The following is a 16,197-nucleotide window of genomic DNA, read 5'->3' as shown; positions in this document are numbered from 1 at the left end:
TTTTAGAAAGACTGAATTAATTTAGACTGCCACCAGGAACCATAAATGTGCCTTCTAACCCACAAGGCTGCCAGCATTGGAGTTTATCCTTTTTATTTATTTAGGCTGCTTTAATATAGATAGGTAAGGGTCCTTGGTTGTGCCCATGTACATTTTAGGAGTTGCTAGGGATGTCCTAAGATTATCCATGTGATAATTACCTTTATGATTATTCATGTCGCCCTCTGTCTCAACTATTGAGTGGAATTTATGTTAACCTCCTGAACATTTTTGTAATAAGCTTTTAGTAGCTGTGTAGGACATACATTTTTTTAAAGTAGGTCCTGATCTTTTTAATGTTGGGTTCGTTGACTTTTCTGGCCGTCCCTATTGTGTTGGTGGTGGAAACTGGGTCCGCGTGTTCTGCAGGATGTTCATACATCTTGCACGAGTAGAGGATCGCATGGGCTGGGGAGATGCCGTATTCAACAAAGTCACTGTTTTCTGCAGCTCCCCTGCTGGGCCTCCTGGAGCTATCAGCCCTTTAATAGCTAATGTTAATTGTGCCTCTCTGAGGGCTGCCGACAGAAGCCTTTCCTTAACTTGTAGGCCAGGGCTTGGTAGAATTTATCTGTAAAGAGTTAGGTAGTATTTTTGACTTTGCGGGCCGTGTGACCTCTATGGAAGCTGCTCACCTCCACCTTTGTACTTTGAAAGCAGAGCTGGGCAGTACCTAAAAGAAGGGCCGTGGCTGTGTTCCAGTAAAACTTTATTTGTGGAGCCCGGAATCTGAATTGCAGATTGCCACGTGTCCCCAGATTTTATTCTTCGTTTGATTCCCACCCCCTGCTGCAACTGTTTAAAATGTAAAAGTCATTCCTCACTTGCGGGCTATAAAAACGCAGGCACGTGGGGGGAGTGTGTTCGCCAGTGTTTGTACCTGGGGGTCCTCAGCATTTTGTGGGACTCGGTCAGGAGAACTCATTCCAGAAAGTGCTTGCTGAGATTCTGCTCCATTTGTCTCAAGTGTACTTTGTCAGTAGGAAATCCTTTCTTCTCTTTTGTTCTTTCTCATTTGCTACATGTTGTTTATATGTTAAGCCTTTTTTGAAGGTTTTACTTATTTATTTTTTTGAGAGAAAGAGAGATCCAGAGAGCGGAGCAAAGGGAGAAAGACAAGCACACACCACGCTGAGCGCAGAGCCCGGTGCCAGGCTTGATCCCATGACCCTGAGATCCTGACCTGACCGAAATCCAGAGTCAGTCGCTTGGCTGCTCCACCCTTATTAAGCCTTTTTTTGAAGTGTTGGTTGGCCCTTGTTTGTCTTTTAACTCATCACCATGCAGTCTGTATTTTGTTTTTGTTTTTTTTGTTGCTGTTGTTGTTTTGTTTTGTAGAATGCTCCAAGTCTAGTACGGGATGTTTTAGGGCAACAGCTTTATAAATTTGGAGTCTCTGATACACTTCTTGGGAATTGGACATTTGCATTTTAATTGGGGTGTCTTAAAAGATAGCCCAATCCCCGGGCACCTGCGTGGCTCAGTCAGTGAAGGGTATGCTTTGGGCTCAGGTCATGACCCCAGGGTCCTGGCATCAAGACAGAGTTCGGGGTCCCTGTTCAGTGGGGAGTCTGCGTCTCCCTCTCTCTCTCTCACTCTCAAACAAAAACACTATTCTAAAAAAAAAAAAAAAGATTGCCTAATCCCAAGGGAATGAGGCTACACTATAGTAATATGCTAAGTAAGGAGGAGTGATCATTGAAATAACTAAACTATATGGGGGACTTGTGTCAACACATGTCCCATGTGCTTCACCTATCTTAATAATTCTGAAAACAATCTTAGGAGGGTGGGTATTACCATTATCTATACTCTACTGATGAAGAAACGGAGACATGGGTTGGGTCACTCCCCGACATCGTCCAGCTAGGACCTGGTAGGCAGAGCCTGCCAAGCACACGCCAGGCTAAAATAGGTTTTGTTGATGCTTTCTTGGCGGAACTGCTGTGCTGGCTGGTGGTGGTAGTTTTGCCTTGGTTTATAGAAAGATTCTATAAATTCTTAGTGAGCACAGAAGAGTATTTCCCCCAAACCTTTTATCACTGTCTTGTTTATAACGTGGTTTCTCTATGTAAGTGGGGTTACATACATGTACTTACTTACAGAAGTAGCCGTGGGCATGCAAAGAAGGACGAAGTCTGTGGTCCCAGGACTCCGTGCCGGGTGCGCATGCTCCTCTACATTGCAGGTTCCCGGGAAGACAGCATCTGGGTTAAGTTGTGCCTGTTTTTTTCCTTTTCCCAGTGTGCCCTGAGCTTGCCTCCTTCCAGTCCTGGAGTCAGCACATTCTAGCCTTGGCGTTCTTTATATTCTCTGGCATTAAAAGCAGTCCTTGCTTTTGCCTTAGCAACAGAAGACTTTTTTTTTTTTTTAAGTCAGGGAAGATAATAGGAAATGCAAGATCTGACCAAATTTATATAACATACCTAGGAACAGTGTGGTCTGTGTTTTGGGGAAGCTTTTACCCTTGGAGTTTTCCTTTTTGTACCCTTCTCTTTTCCCTTCGAATCTGGAGAACTCCTAGCAGTCAGGGTCTTGTTATTGTAAATTTAATGTGATTCTCATAATAAAATGGCCAGATATTCTGGGGGTGCCTCGCTCTGCCTGGCTTTTGCCTTTGATCATCAGTGGGCATATTTTATGGTCACGTCTCAGGAATAATTTGCTTGCCTTATCTTTGTTATAATATCACAGTAACTGAGATCCCTCTTAAAATATTAGTTTTATGCACCATTAAACATTTTCTGTAGCAAACTCACAGTCTGTCTTCCTGCCTTTATAGCTGGTCATTCTAGAGCTACCTCTTCTTTCTTTTGAAATGTGCTTTGTCCTGGTGTTTACCTTTTGGTTGCTGAACAAGTTTTCATAGCCCTCCTATATCCTGTACAGTTTGGGATGGCACGCTGATATTTAGTGGTTTACCCATTGTTGTCCATGAAATCAGTTGTCCTGGATAACTGAAATTTTCCAAATAACTGAAGTTTAAACCAGGACGGAACATAAATGACTTCTGAAGAATAATCTCATTATATTTCTCACAATTACAAGTAACAAGTTAGTATCATTTCTTACAGGGGGATGTTTTAAATTCTTCATTACATGTGCCTGTCATCGAAAGCACCCTGCTGAGTGTAATTCTTGTACACCAGTTATGGTTCTATTAAAACAGTGATGTGGCCTTAGGGTGTTTGAAGGTGAAACATACTGTTTGGCCTTCTACTGAAGGGTGCCAGGCAGCTTTCCCCCTTGAACTATTCCGGTTACACTGTGGAGGCATTTTGGTTTTCTCGCACTTGCTCTTATACCTGTGCTCCAGCAACCTCCTCTGCCATTACCCTTTAATTTGTTGCTTCCGATTATTTATGGTCTGAAAATTCATTCATTCAGTCAAGAAAGACTTGTCAGGTAGATCACGAGTTGGGTACTGGCTGCGGGGGCTTGGATAGCATCAGTACGTAAAATAGACTCCTTGCCCTCACAGAGTTTGCAGTCCAGAGGGGAATACACAGCACACCGATAATGTACAACTACAAAATGATGGTAGATGTAGGGGAAGAAAATGGAGGGGAGAATGGGAAAGTTAGGAAGAGGAGGGCAGGGAGGATCTTTCCCTGGAAGAGTTTGCATTTCATCTTAAGTCCTATGCGAAGCCAGTGAGTTTTAAGCAGGGGAGAAAAGGATCAGATTTGGTGTGTGAGTTGGAATGCCAATAAAGGAAACCAAGAACTCAATACTCATTGCTAGGCTCTAGAGGAGGGCTGAGGGTTCCTGTGAATGAATGGTCCTGGTACTTTTTGACATTTCTTTGGACTGCTCAGAGCAGGTATTGGCTGACCTTTTTTTTTTTTTTTTTTTTCCTCTGTAAAGGGCCAGATAATAAATATTTTAGATCTGTGGGCCATATGGTCTCTTTTGCAAGTAGTCAGCTCTGCCATTGTACTGTGAAAGCGGCTATAGGTGATACTTAAATGAATGGCTGCATTCCAATAAAACTTATTTACAAGAATAAGGGCACGTGGGATTTCGTTTGGTGACCCCAGGCTGCTTTGTTTATGATTTCCATGGTCTTCATTATTGAGGTGGTTGGGCAAGGAAGGAAATGCAATCTACCTGGTTGTCCCTGGCCTTGAGCTGCTTCTAATCATTATGGGAAGATAAATACATGCACCTGTGAGGCCATCAACAAACATTACCAGCAAGATGTAATTAGGCACCAAAATGAAGAATAGAAACAGGAAACGTGAGAAAGAGTTTACTCATCTGCTTGGAATCTCGGTGTCTAGGATGAATTGTAAAGCCTTTGTGGAGAAGGTAGAACTGTACCAATAGCCATAGATACCTTGAAGGTTCGAGTTCAGTATGACCTAGTCCAACATACTAATTTTACACGCAAGTAAGACCAGGCCCAACTGATCTTAAGGCAGAGCCTGGACAAAAACACGTCTTCTGTTTTCTAAATCTTTGCCCAAGTATCATTTCTTATTCAGGTCTGGTCCTCCCAGAGGCTGTGAACACTAATATAGTAGACTCGACTTAGTAGGGAGGAGGGGTGTGAGTGAGAGCTTCCAAGGTATGGCTTATATGGAGGTTTCTTTTGTCCTTGAAGGAAGTGAGTCTTGAAAGACTGAGAGCAGCTTGGCGGTATCTGTTACTTGGGATGGGAAGGACAGAGAAGGGAAATAGGGATGTGGAGTGGGAAGGCAAAGAGAGGAATATGGAATGCAGAAGAATGCACGGATACCCTGACGCATGGATAAGGAGGCCACTCACATGTTCTCAGTCGGAAAAAAATCTCTACATTAAGATGCAGCCATCCTGTTGAAGAGAACTTGGTCCATTATAAGGAATCAAATAGACTTTGTGTTCTGATAGGGACAGAGTCCAGTGATGAACAATAGCAAATCACAGAACAGTTTGTATGGCCTATTCCTTTTCGGTATGTGAGACAAAGCAAACCCAAAAGTAATGGAAACAGCCAACTTGAAGTTCAGGGGTATGTATTATGTGTGAAAGCTCAGATAAAGGTCTGGGAAGATACGCACTAAAATTACCTGTGAGTTTCACTGAGGAGGAGTGGGGTTTAGGTAGAGACTTAAGCATTTTACTCAATTTTATAATTGTTGGAATCATTCCAAGAAGGTTGATTTTTGTTGTTAAAACAGTAAAAAGTATAGCAGGTTGGGTAGGAGGCAAAGAAAAAGACTCTGACATTGAAATTGGGAGTTCTCCAGAGGAGTTCTCAGAATCAGGGAAGATTAGAGCCAGAGGGGTCCTGCCTTAGTTCATGGAGGCCAAAACTTGGCCTGGGCATCAGAATCACTTAGAAAGCTTAGAAACAAAATACATTCCCAGCTCTATTGCAGACCCACAGTAGTCTCAGATGGAGGGACTGGGGATACGGATTTTTTTTAAAAAAGCTTCCCAGGTAACTGCTTTGATACTGTGTTTGAAGCCTGAGGCTTTGGGGTGAATCTCTGATTTAGTTTGTCTGCCTATGTACAAATGAGAGAATTAAAGATCTTCATCCGGTGGAACCAGCTTCAAGTGCTCTGTTTCCCTCTCTTGAAGTTTTCAATGACCGTGTCTCCTGATTCAGGAGTCTTCCTAACATTCGCTTTTAGGAATCATCTAAACTTGTTTTTACATTTTGTAGGGAGCATTTTTTTTTTTAAGATTTTATTTGTTTATTTTACAGAGAGAGAGAGATCACAAGCAGGCGGAGAGGCAGACAGAGAGAGAGAGAGAGAGAGAGAGAGAGGAGGAAACAGGCTCCCCACGGAGCAGAAAGCCTGATGCGGGGCTCCATCCCAGGACCCTGGGATCATGACCCTAGCCGAAGGCAGAGGCTTCAACCCACTGAGCCGCCCAGGGGCCTCTGTAGGGAATATTTTTTTTTTTTAAAAATTTTATTTATTTGAGAGAGAGAGAGAGATAGAGAGCATGAGAGCTGGGCGAGGAGCAGAGTGAGAGGGACAAGCAGATTCCATGCTGAGGGCAGAGCCCAGCGTGGGGCTCCATCTCAGAACTCTGAGATCATGACCTGAGCCGAAATCAAGAGTTGGACACTTAACCAACTGAGCCACTCAGGCACCTGGAAACATTTTTAAATATATATTTTTTTTAACTTGATTTACCCCCTCTCCATTGCCCATTGCTTCAGCCCCAGAACCGTCTTTGGGGATGATGTTTACATCATTTTTACAAAGTTGGAGGACCTGCTAGTGGGAAAAGTTCTAGTGGTAGACTAGCCTTCAGGCAACTAAAAGGCTTTAGGGCAGTAACTTCTCAGGGACCACCCGTATCTCTCTTAAGAGAAAGGGATGTTGCCACCTCTTCCCTACAGGAGGGTTTCGGTGATCATGATCATAAAGAACCCAAGGAGCAGGTCCTCCAGCTTTGTAGCTCAGATGGGTTTTGGAACTTTGGAATTGGAGGAGATTTTAGAGGCCCCTCAAGCGCCGTGATTTTCAAACTTCTTTAAGGAGTCATCCTTCCTTCAAATGAGTTCTTACTTGCCTGCCTCACCCCTCTTTAGCAAATTGGTGAATTGGAGAAATGGGGAGTTCAGAGCCCTAGCTTTGGACCCTGCCATGGGCCACAGGTACACCCTCCCTGCTCAAGAATGGTGTTCCATCCTGGGGTCTCCTGAGTCCAATTTGAAGATTATTGGTTTTTTCCTCTCTTTCCTTCCATAGGTAATCATTCACCAAATCTTGATGCCCTGACCTCTCAAATCTGTTGCAGTCTTCTCTTTCCATGGACCCCCTTAACCCAGGCCACCCCTGAATTTCACCTTCTGAGTGGGGTTTTTCCATGCACTCTCACCCCAACCATTTCTACCTTCTGCTCTCCTGCCAGTTAACTTTTTTATTCACAAATGTGTTTATATGTCTCTTCCCCTCCACTCCCCAATATAAATGAAGAGTGACTTCTCATTGCATTTTGGATTAGGATCAACGTGGAGCCTCTCCAGGTTTAACTATGGCTGCTGTGTTTCATTTGAGGGAGAGCTTCATTCTGCCTCAGATTTTTGTTGTGGGGCTCCCTCTGCCTAATCTGCCATCCCTTCTCCCTGCCCAGAATTACATTCTGCTTCTCTGTCCTTCAGAATGAGTCTACACACTTCTGCAGCATCCCTCAGCTGGGAAATACCTGCTCACCTGCCCCTCACAGGACTCGTGTTTCTCCTCAGCAGTAATCTCAGTTCTAATTAAGTAATTCCTGATGTAATTAGGTGTTTCCGTCTGTCCTGCTTTAGAAGATATACTCCGGGGTGCCTGGTTGGCTCAGTGGGTTAAAGCCTCTGCCTTCAGCTCAGGTCGTGATCCCAGGGTCCTGGGATCGAGCCCCACATCGGGCTCTCTGCTCAGCGGGGAGCCTGCTTCCCCTCTCTCTCTCTGCCTGCCTCTCTGCCTGCTTGTCATCTCTGTCAAGTAAATAAATAAAATCTTTAAAAAAAAAAAAAAAAAGAAGAAGATATACTCCGTGGGGCTGGAATAGAGTTTGCAAGGTTCTGTTGTCAGCCTGTGGCATAGTGCCTTATACACACGTAGTAGGTCTTCAACAAATACCTGACCGTGTGTTCGTCATGCCTAGTGTTTGCCCAGATCTCATTTCTAGTGTTCAGTCCCGGTGAGATCCTGAGGCATCGTTGTTAACTCTGTGTGGAGGAGCTGGAATTGCCGCCTGTAAGCTGAGGTAATGAAAGGTCCTTTTACAGAGCCACCTTGTCTAAAGCGGGTTACTTCACATGATGCCATTAAAGAGCCCCGGGCTTTGCTTTAGTTAGAAACTTGATTGGTTATTTTTTAAATGAAGCAGGAACTGAAAAATCTTGCTTAATGAGTGGGGAAGAGTGTGGGTGCTGTGGGATTTGGAGGTGGGTTTTGTGTGCTGCTGGGGGGGCCTTTGGTAATTTGGTAGTTGGGGGGGTTGATGGATCCCCAACAAGTGTGTGCCCTGGGGAAAGAAGGGAAGCTGTAGGAAGACAAGCCCCAACCTTATGCCTGGGCATGTGCATGTGCACACAAGCACACACACACACACACACACACACACGCACAAGCGCACACACTGGTGCTGTTCACCACCACCCTGTGCTTGAGGTATGTACCTGGCTGGTTGCCCAGCCTCCAGCACAGGTAGGGGGCCAGACTCAGAGCCCACAGCACAGCAGGGTGATGTTTGTCCCCGACCTCCGACCTCCGCCCTCTGACTAGATCTGCCCTCTGACCAGGTCTCCCGTTGCCTTCTCTGCTTTTAACTCGCTTGCTCAAGTGTAATAACCTGCCATTTAGGTTATTTATACATCTTTCACATTCTAGAACCTGTGGTCATCTAAAAGTGCTTTTGCGCTAAGAAACTAGATGGGAAGGAATTCGGAGAGATAGGAACAGGGGCCCTTTCGCCACCTCCTGGGCATCAAGGAGACAGGGAGGAGATTTTCCTTAGCTGCTTGCCAAATGGAACCCGGGCTCCACATGAGGGCGGTGGCTTCATGCCCTCCATCCAGTACGCCTGCCAGATGCAGAAGAGGGGGGCTGGGCACATTTTGCACATGGAGGGACCAAGAACAGGAAAGAAAGCCAGAAAGCAGAAAGGGGAGAGAGTACAAAATTTACCATTATCAAACAAGAGACTTTTTTTCCCCTTCAGTCCCAAATGCCATTAAGTTTCTCACTGAGAAAAATCAACCACTAGCCCTTTTTTGTGTGTCCCACATTAAGGAAAGGATGAATAGATTCTCACAAGCCAGAAATTTGTTTTCGGTATTGTTGTTTAACTGGAGGCAGGTATGGGACAGGATAAGGGACTTCAAGGGAGATACATTTGACTCAAATTGTTAAATTTTGAGGTGGAGGGGAACTGAATCTTGGGTTATCTTTCAAGGTGCTAACAAGACCGGAGCTCTGATCAATTTTGGAAGAGATTCTTGTTTTATTCTGTTAGTTCCTTGTACTAATTTGGAAGAAGCTTGCCCTGATGGACATCTGATCGTACGGGGTGGCCACTATTTTCTTTTTTTTTAAGATTTATTTATTTGACAGACAGAGATCACAAGTAGGCAGAGCCGGGAGTGGGAAAGCAGGCTCCCTGCTGAGCAGAGAGCCCAATGTGGGGCTCCATCCCAGGATCCTGGGATCATGGCCTGGGCCGAAGGCAGAGGCTTTAACCCACTGAGCCACCCAGGCACCCCATGGCCACTATTTTCTTGACACAGAACCATTCTCCATTTTATAGAAGACCATGGAAACTTCCCCATTGGAACCTCTCAATCTTCATTCGTGCAGAAAAACTCTCTCTCAATATTCATTCTTAAATATTTTCCCCCCACCCTCAGAGGGACCTCAGGATTTACTACCACAAATATAATTTCCTATCTCCCAACTTTTCAGTTGGGAAGGTACTATAAAATCCCATCTAGCTTGGAGAAGTTTCTGTCCTATGAATTAAATTTACTTGGGTGGAGTCCCTGCTGGGCCCAGCTTTGTGCCCGGACCTCCTGGGTGTCTGCAGGTCCATGCTCCAGTGTGACCATGGCCTTTAGGGGCTGAGCAAACAGGATATACCTCTAAAAGCAACAACACTGTTGTTTAAAGAAAATTAAGAATGCCAAGGGCCTGCCTCTGTTTTGCAAGTAAAACAAAACCAAAACTGAAAGATGTTTGGCTTTGCATTGACAAAACCTTTGAAAAACTCCGACATTATCACTGAAGTCCATGTGCGTAATCTGGTGCTCCAGCAGAAGCAGCCTGACCATATTCCATCCCGCTTCTCCATTACTTCATCCTGGTACTAAGAAATGACAGCATTTGCGCCATGGGAAAGAAGACATCTACTCAGCAAGTTATTTTCTTCTTGCATTAGGATTTTTCTCTTTTATGCAGCAATTAAAAAAAAATTTTTTAACTTTGAAAAAAAAGATTTTTTTTAAAGTAAGCTCTATGTCCCCAACATGGGGCTTGAACTCATGATCAGGGGTCGCATGCTGTACCAACTGATCGAGCCAGGACCCTCTGTGTAGCATTTTGAAAATAAAGAAAAGTGCTTACATGTTCATATTCTCAATTGAATTTTACAATTGATTTGAGCGGTCTCCATTAAACAGACAGAAAAGAAGGAAGTTGAGGCAAAGGTCATGGAACAAAACCAAAGCTTCATAGCTAGTAGGTCAGGCCCCAGGATGGAATTGGAGTATTTCTCTCCTTCTACTGTGTCGCTCTATTAGTGTTAGGAGGCTGCAGGACTGGTTAGATCTTTAATGGGAATGATGGTGGTGGTGTTGGGATTGTTCCATCCTTTCTTCTCCTCTGTTCCTATGTAACCCCTTCTCGGTTTTTGTTCCTTTTCCCTCCCCTTTTCTTTCTTTTCAGCTCGGATTCCTTAGCACCACCACCGCTCAACCAGACCCAAAGGCCCCAAATCTCGTTGGCAAATATCGCCATGTCGACCATGCCACCGGCCAGGTGCTAACCTGTGACAAGTGTCCGGCAGGAACCTATGTGTCTGAGCACTGTACCAACACGAGCCTGCGTGTCTGTAGCAGTTGCCCTGTGGGGACCTTTACCAGGCATGAGAATGGCATAGAGAAATGCCATGACTGTAGTCAGCCATGCCCACGGCCAATGGTTGAGAAATTACCCTGTGCTGCCTTGACTGACCGAGAATGTGCTTGCCCACCTGGCATGTTCCAGTTTAATGGTACCTGCGCCCCCCACACGGTGTGTCCCGTGGGTTGGGGTGTGCGGAAGAAAGGGACGGAGACTGAGGATGTACGGTGTAAGCAGTGTGCTCGGGGTACCTTCTCTGATGTGCCTTCTAGTGTGATGAAATGCAAAGTATACACAGACTGTCTGAGTCAGAACATGGTGGTGATCAAGCCAGGGACCAAGGAAGCAGACAATGTCTGTGGCCCACTTCTGTCCTCCAGCACGACCTCACCTGCCCCTGGCACAGCCATCTTTTCACATCCGGAGCACATGGAATCCCATGAAGTCCCTTCCTCCACTTATGCTCCCAAAGGTAACTTAACCTCATGTGTTCATTATTTGAAAAAGTCTTTGAGCCCAATGGAACTACCCAACATGGGCTTGTATCAAGGATGTTTTCTCCATTTTGTGTATTTCAAAGTCACCCCTTATAGAAGGGGCCTCCATTTTGTGGCTAATTTAATCTGTCTTCTTTGGATGTATTAGAAACATTTAGACTCAGGTTTTCTGTTCGGGGGGATCAGATATCTAAAAACTAGGTCACATAAAGCTTAAAAAAAATAAATAACTGAGAGGAATAAGGACAGTGCGTGACCTTATGTAAGTCTTCTTTAGGCCTTGGTTTCAAACTTGTCAAATACATGAGTGATTTAGATGCTCAAGGTTCCTTTCAGATTCAAAGCTTTCCAACATGGAATCAATCCTGGATAGGCATAGCCAGAAGGAAAGAAGGAAGAGGAGGAGAAAATACCATGATGCCTGGAAGGGAGGGATAAATATGGGAACCAAGGTGAGGCAAAAAAGGGGAACGAAAGTTAGAAGCTTTGGGAAACAACCACGTTTATAGCCTGCTGAAGATAACTAACATTCACATCTGGAAAATAAGTTGTTTTTTTTTTGAATGATTTCAATTTTATGCCCTTCATCGAGTATCTTAGCTGTCTTCAGGATTTGGGGTCCGGGGCAGAATAAAAAATTTATTCTTTTTTTCCCAAATCCTTTTTGGTTAATTTTCTTGAGGTGATTGCCAACTTGAGTTGTGCTTTCTAGCATACTCTTCATGTGTGATTACATTGGACCTTCATGATAATTCTGTAAGGAGGGCCTTATGACCGCCATTTTGAAATGAAGAAACAAGCTCAGAGAGCTGGAATGACCTGTGCAGGTTTTCTCACAGAATGATGCAATCCAGGTCCTGTCTCTTGGGACTTGAAATACCTGGCTCTTACACTCCTTAGTGAAGACTACTGTGGAAGCTTCTCTGAAGGAAGTCCACTAAGCTGTCAGCCCAAAACTTATCTCTTAATAATAAATCCTAAGAAAGCCTTGTTTTATTCACTGATTGGTCTCACCAGAGCTTTCACTGGTCAGATTTGGATTTAAATTTGAGCTCTTTTCCCTAGCTTAGTCATATTGTCAGTTTTACCATTGTATCTTGAAATGGTCAAAAAGCGGGAAAGGAAGAATAAAGGGATTCAGTTGGAACTAATTTTGTGAATAATCGATCCAATTTGAAGAGCTGACTAGAGCCCTGAGCATACATGAGTCTGCTCTGTATGTGAAGCACAGGGGAAGCTTCTGTGAAGTTCAGATGGTGGGTCCCTGAGATGATCTTGACTTGGCCATGAGGAAGCAAGTTTAGCTGTGAAGTTTAGTTCTTACCTTCCACATAAAGGTGCTGTTAGAGTCTTTACGAAAATGTGCAATATAATTTATTCTTAAGCTCCAGAGTTCATCTTTTCTTTCATTATCTGGCCTGGCGTGGCGATGAGCAGGAAGAGGAGGCATATACAGATCCCCAGATATAGAAAAGCTCTCCCCCCTCCTTTTTTTCTAGGCATGAACTCAACAGAATCCAACTCTTCTGCCTCTGTTAGACCAAAGGTACCGAGTGGCATCCAGGAAGGGACAGTCCCCGACAACACAAGCTCAGCGAGGGGTGAGGAAGGCGTGAACAAGACCCTCCCAAACCTCCAGGTAGTCAGCCACCAGCAAGGCCCCCACCATAGACACATCCTGAAGCTGCTGCCATCCATGGAGGCCACTGGGGGTGAGAAGTCCAGCACGCCCATCAAAGGTCTCAAGAGGGGTCACCCCAGACAGAACTTACACAAGCATTTTGACATCAATGAACACTTGCCCTGGATGATTGTGCTTTTCCTGCTGCTGGTGCTTGTGGTGATAGTGGTATGCAGTATCCGGAAAAGCTCAAGGACTCTGAAGAAGGGGCCCCGGCAGGATCCCAGCGCCATTGTGGAAAAGGCAGGGCTGAAGAAATCCACAACCCCAACCCAGAACCGGGAGAAGTGGATCTACTACTGCAATGGCCACGGTGAGCCCTCTTTTCTCCTTGCTCACACATCCCCCTGCCTTTCCTTTCTTAGTCCTTGCTGCCGGAAAGAGGGGGAAATGCTAAGCTTCCAGGTGTTCCTATCCACAAGGGCCATTTGATCTAGTTGTGTTATGAAAAGTGACATGGTCAGCATTGGCTATAATATGTTCAGAAAGAATAACCACTCTGCCCTTTTCTCCCCTTGGCACATTTAGAGGAGACTGTTGACACACCAGAGACCTAGGGACTTTGTTCAACCGTGTCATTTAATAAGCGAGGAGGTAGTGTTCCTGGAGGTTTGGCAGTGTCCTTGACCCAGGCTGGTGGTTTGTTCAGGACGGACGGGCCCGACTCCACGTCTCCTCTTACTGTTGGGTGGCTTGCTTCTACAATACCAGACTACTGAAAAGTTAGAGGGCAGAAAATCCAACTTGTTTTAATTAAGTCTGCCTTTTTGAATTGGAACCTTGCTTAGAGATTCCTATCACTTTCTCACATGTGCTTTTCCCCTCCTTGAATTTTTAGGATCCCATTTCTATCAAGAGGATAGATCTTTTAGATTGTAGAGACCCTAAGCTTAATATACTGGTTATCATCTGAGGCCGGACCCTACATCTTCTGCCTAGCAGCCAGCCTTGACACAGGCCAGGACATTTCAGTTTTTCCTTTTCTAAAGACAAGCAACAGCTTACAGAGCTCGTCTCGCAGCGAAATTTGGTCTGAAGACTGCAGGTTTGAGCTTGATGCAGTAACTTCCCTTTCTTTAAATCCTCCCTGAGCTGTCAGCCCCAAGTTTGGATAATCCCCTTCGGGTGTCTCCTTTTTCCTTAAAGACAAAGGCATAGGCCACATTTAAAAAAAAAAAAAAAAGTTGTTTGACCTTTTTTTGCATTGAATCTTAACAATGTTTATACCCTTTGCCCCAGTAACTTAATTTTTGTGACTGTCATAAAAGTATAAACCAGATATAGTAAAAAAAGATTTAAGCACAAAGGTCTTACACATTTAAGTCAGCATTATGTGTAATAAGTAAAAATTGAAAATAATCGGTTGTCCAGGTTTAGGGAAGTGAATAAGTAAATTATGGCATATCCATATAGTGGAAAACGTATTGCCATTGAAGATTGAATCAAGTTTTTTTTTTTTTTTCCTTTTTTACCCATGACATAGGAAAATGTTAATACTAGGTTAAAGGAAAACAATAAAACCAAAACAGGCTACACATTTCATACAATATAATCCCAATTCTGAAAACTTTGGGAAAAAGACTGAAGAGAAATACACCAAAATAAAAATAATGTTTCTTCCACTTTGGTGGAGTATGGTGGAATTTATGTATGTTTCATTTTCCTTATTAGTTTTCTGTTCTTTTCCGCAAATTTTCTATAATAAGCACATGGAATTTTTATAATCCGATATTTAGAGAAAGTTAAAAAAAACAAAAACAAACCTTCATTTTACTTCCTTTTGCTAGTCTGTGTGAATGACCAAACAGAGTGAAAATCAGACTGAGGCCAACATCCTACCTGGGATAGAGCTTTCATAGACTTGAATAAGACATCTCTTTGCTGGCAACCCAGCTGGGGAAGAAAGGCTTTAATTCTCCCCTCCTTTTAAGTAAAGTATATTTTTGATTGGGTATAATTTCAGACTTCAGAAAAATTGGCGATAGTACAAAAAATACCAGTGATATATTTGCCCAGATTGAACTATTGTTAAATTTTGCCCTTTTGCTTTATTTTTTGCACTTTTTACATAAAAATACATACAGACTTTATATTATGACATATACATAATATAGACTAATAGGTTACATATAATATTAGTTACACATAATGTTATATAGTATATATAATATAATTTTTTTAAAGATTTTATTTCTTTGAGAGAGAGCAAGAGTGAAGGAAAAGGCAGAGGAAGAGGGAGAGGCAGCCTTCCTACTCAGTGTGGAGCCCAATGTGGGGCTGGATCCCAGGACCCTGGAATCATGACCTGAGCTGAAGGCAAACGCTTAACAGAATGAGCTACCCAGGCGCGCCTAATGTTTTATAACACATGATATACAGTATATATATATGTAGACTGTCCCCGACTTAATGATGGTTCAGTTTAAGATTTGTTAGTATTATGATGATGCCAATGATATGCCTTCAGTAGAAATCAATTGTACTTCAGATTATGAATTTTGATCTTTTCCTGGGCTAGTGATACACGGTATGATCCTCTTTCATGATGCTGGACAATAGCAGCTCCCAGTCAGCCATCACATCCCACGGGTGAACAACCAGTACACTTATAACCATTATGGCCCCAAATAACTGTTCTGTTTTTCACTTGCAGTAGAGCATTCAGTAAATTACGTAAGATAGTCAACGCTTTATTTCAAAATAGGCTTTGTGTTCGATGATTTTGCCTGGTGTAGGCTAATAAGAGTGTTTGGAGCATGGATAGGGTAGGCTAGGCTAAGCTGTGATGTTTGGTAGATGAGGTGTATTTTTTTTTAATTGAGCATAATGGGTTAGATGTATTAAATGCACTCATGACTTACTCTATTAAACAATGTTTTCAGCCTGTGCTGCGTTTATCAGGATGCTGCCCCATCATAAGTCATTATTGTACATATGTACAGTAATTTTTCTAAATCATTGCATGGCACTTTATGCCTAGATACCTTGGTATGTATTTCCTGACAATAAGGACAGTCTCTTTAAAAAAAAAATGTGGTCGTTTTCAACTCAATCGATTTAATATGGATATGATATTTTAATTCACTGTCCGTAGTCCAGTGTTGCTGATTGACCCAGGAAAGCCCTTGACTGATAGCATCTCTTCTTCCTCTGGTCTAGGATCCGTCCAGGATCGGGTATTTCATTGAATTGCCCTTTCAGTGACCGGTCGGAACACTCATTCTGATCTATCTCATTAGGAGAAAATTAGCTTAGAACATCCTGCTGGATTTGTAAATGTCTGGAACTCTTCTCCCACTTTATTAAAGAAGTGACTTTGTGGCTCTAGTGGTTGCACTTATGGATTAGATCCCGATCAGCTGTATTTCTAAATGCTCTTTTGCAGCCTCGTTGTCAGAATTCTTGAGAACACTGGGAATCGTAGAAGTAA

General features: G+C 43.4%; 1 protein-coding gene across 1 annotated transcript in view; it reads left to right on the top strand.

Moving 5' to 3' along the window:
* The window catches only part of TNFRSF21 (TNF receptor superfamily member 21), a 65,713-nt gene that overhangs the window by 9,007 nt on the left and 40,509 nt on the right, over positions 1-16,197 (top strand). Inside the window, exons 2-3 of the mRNA XM_032340203.1 lie at positions 10,413-11,061; positions 12,586-13,080. Coding sequence (XP_032196094.1) covers positions 10,413-11,061; positions 12,586-13,080 — 1,144 coding nt within the window. The remainder of the gene's footprint in view (positions 1-10,412; positions 11,062-12,585; positions 13,081-16,197) is intronic.

This window comes from Mustela erminea, chromosome 4, assembly GCF_009829155.1.
Source record: "Mustela erminea isolate mMusErm1 chromosome 4, mMusErm1.Pri, whole genome shotgun sequence".
Taxonomy (NCBI): Eukaryota; Metazoa; Chordata; class Mammalia; order Carnivora; family Mustelidae; genus Mustela; species Mustela erminea.
The sequence above is the reverse complement of the archived record's forward strand: the minus strand, read 5'-3'. Positions and strand labels throughout refer to the sequence as shown.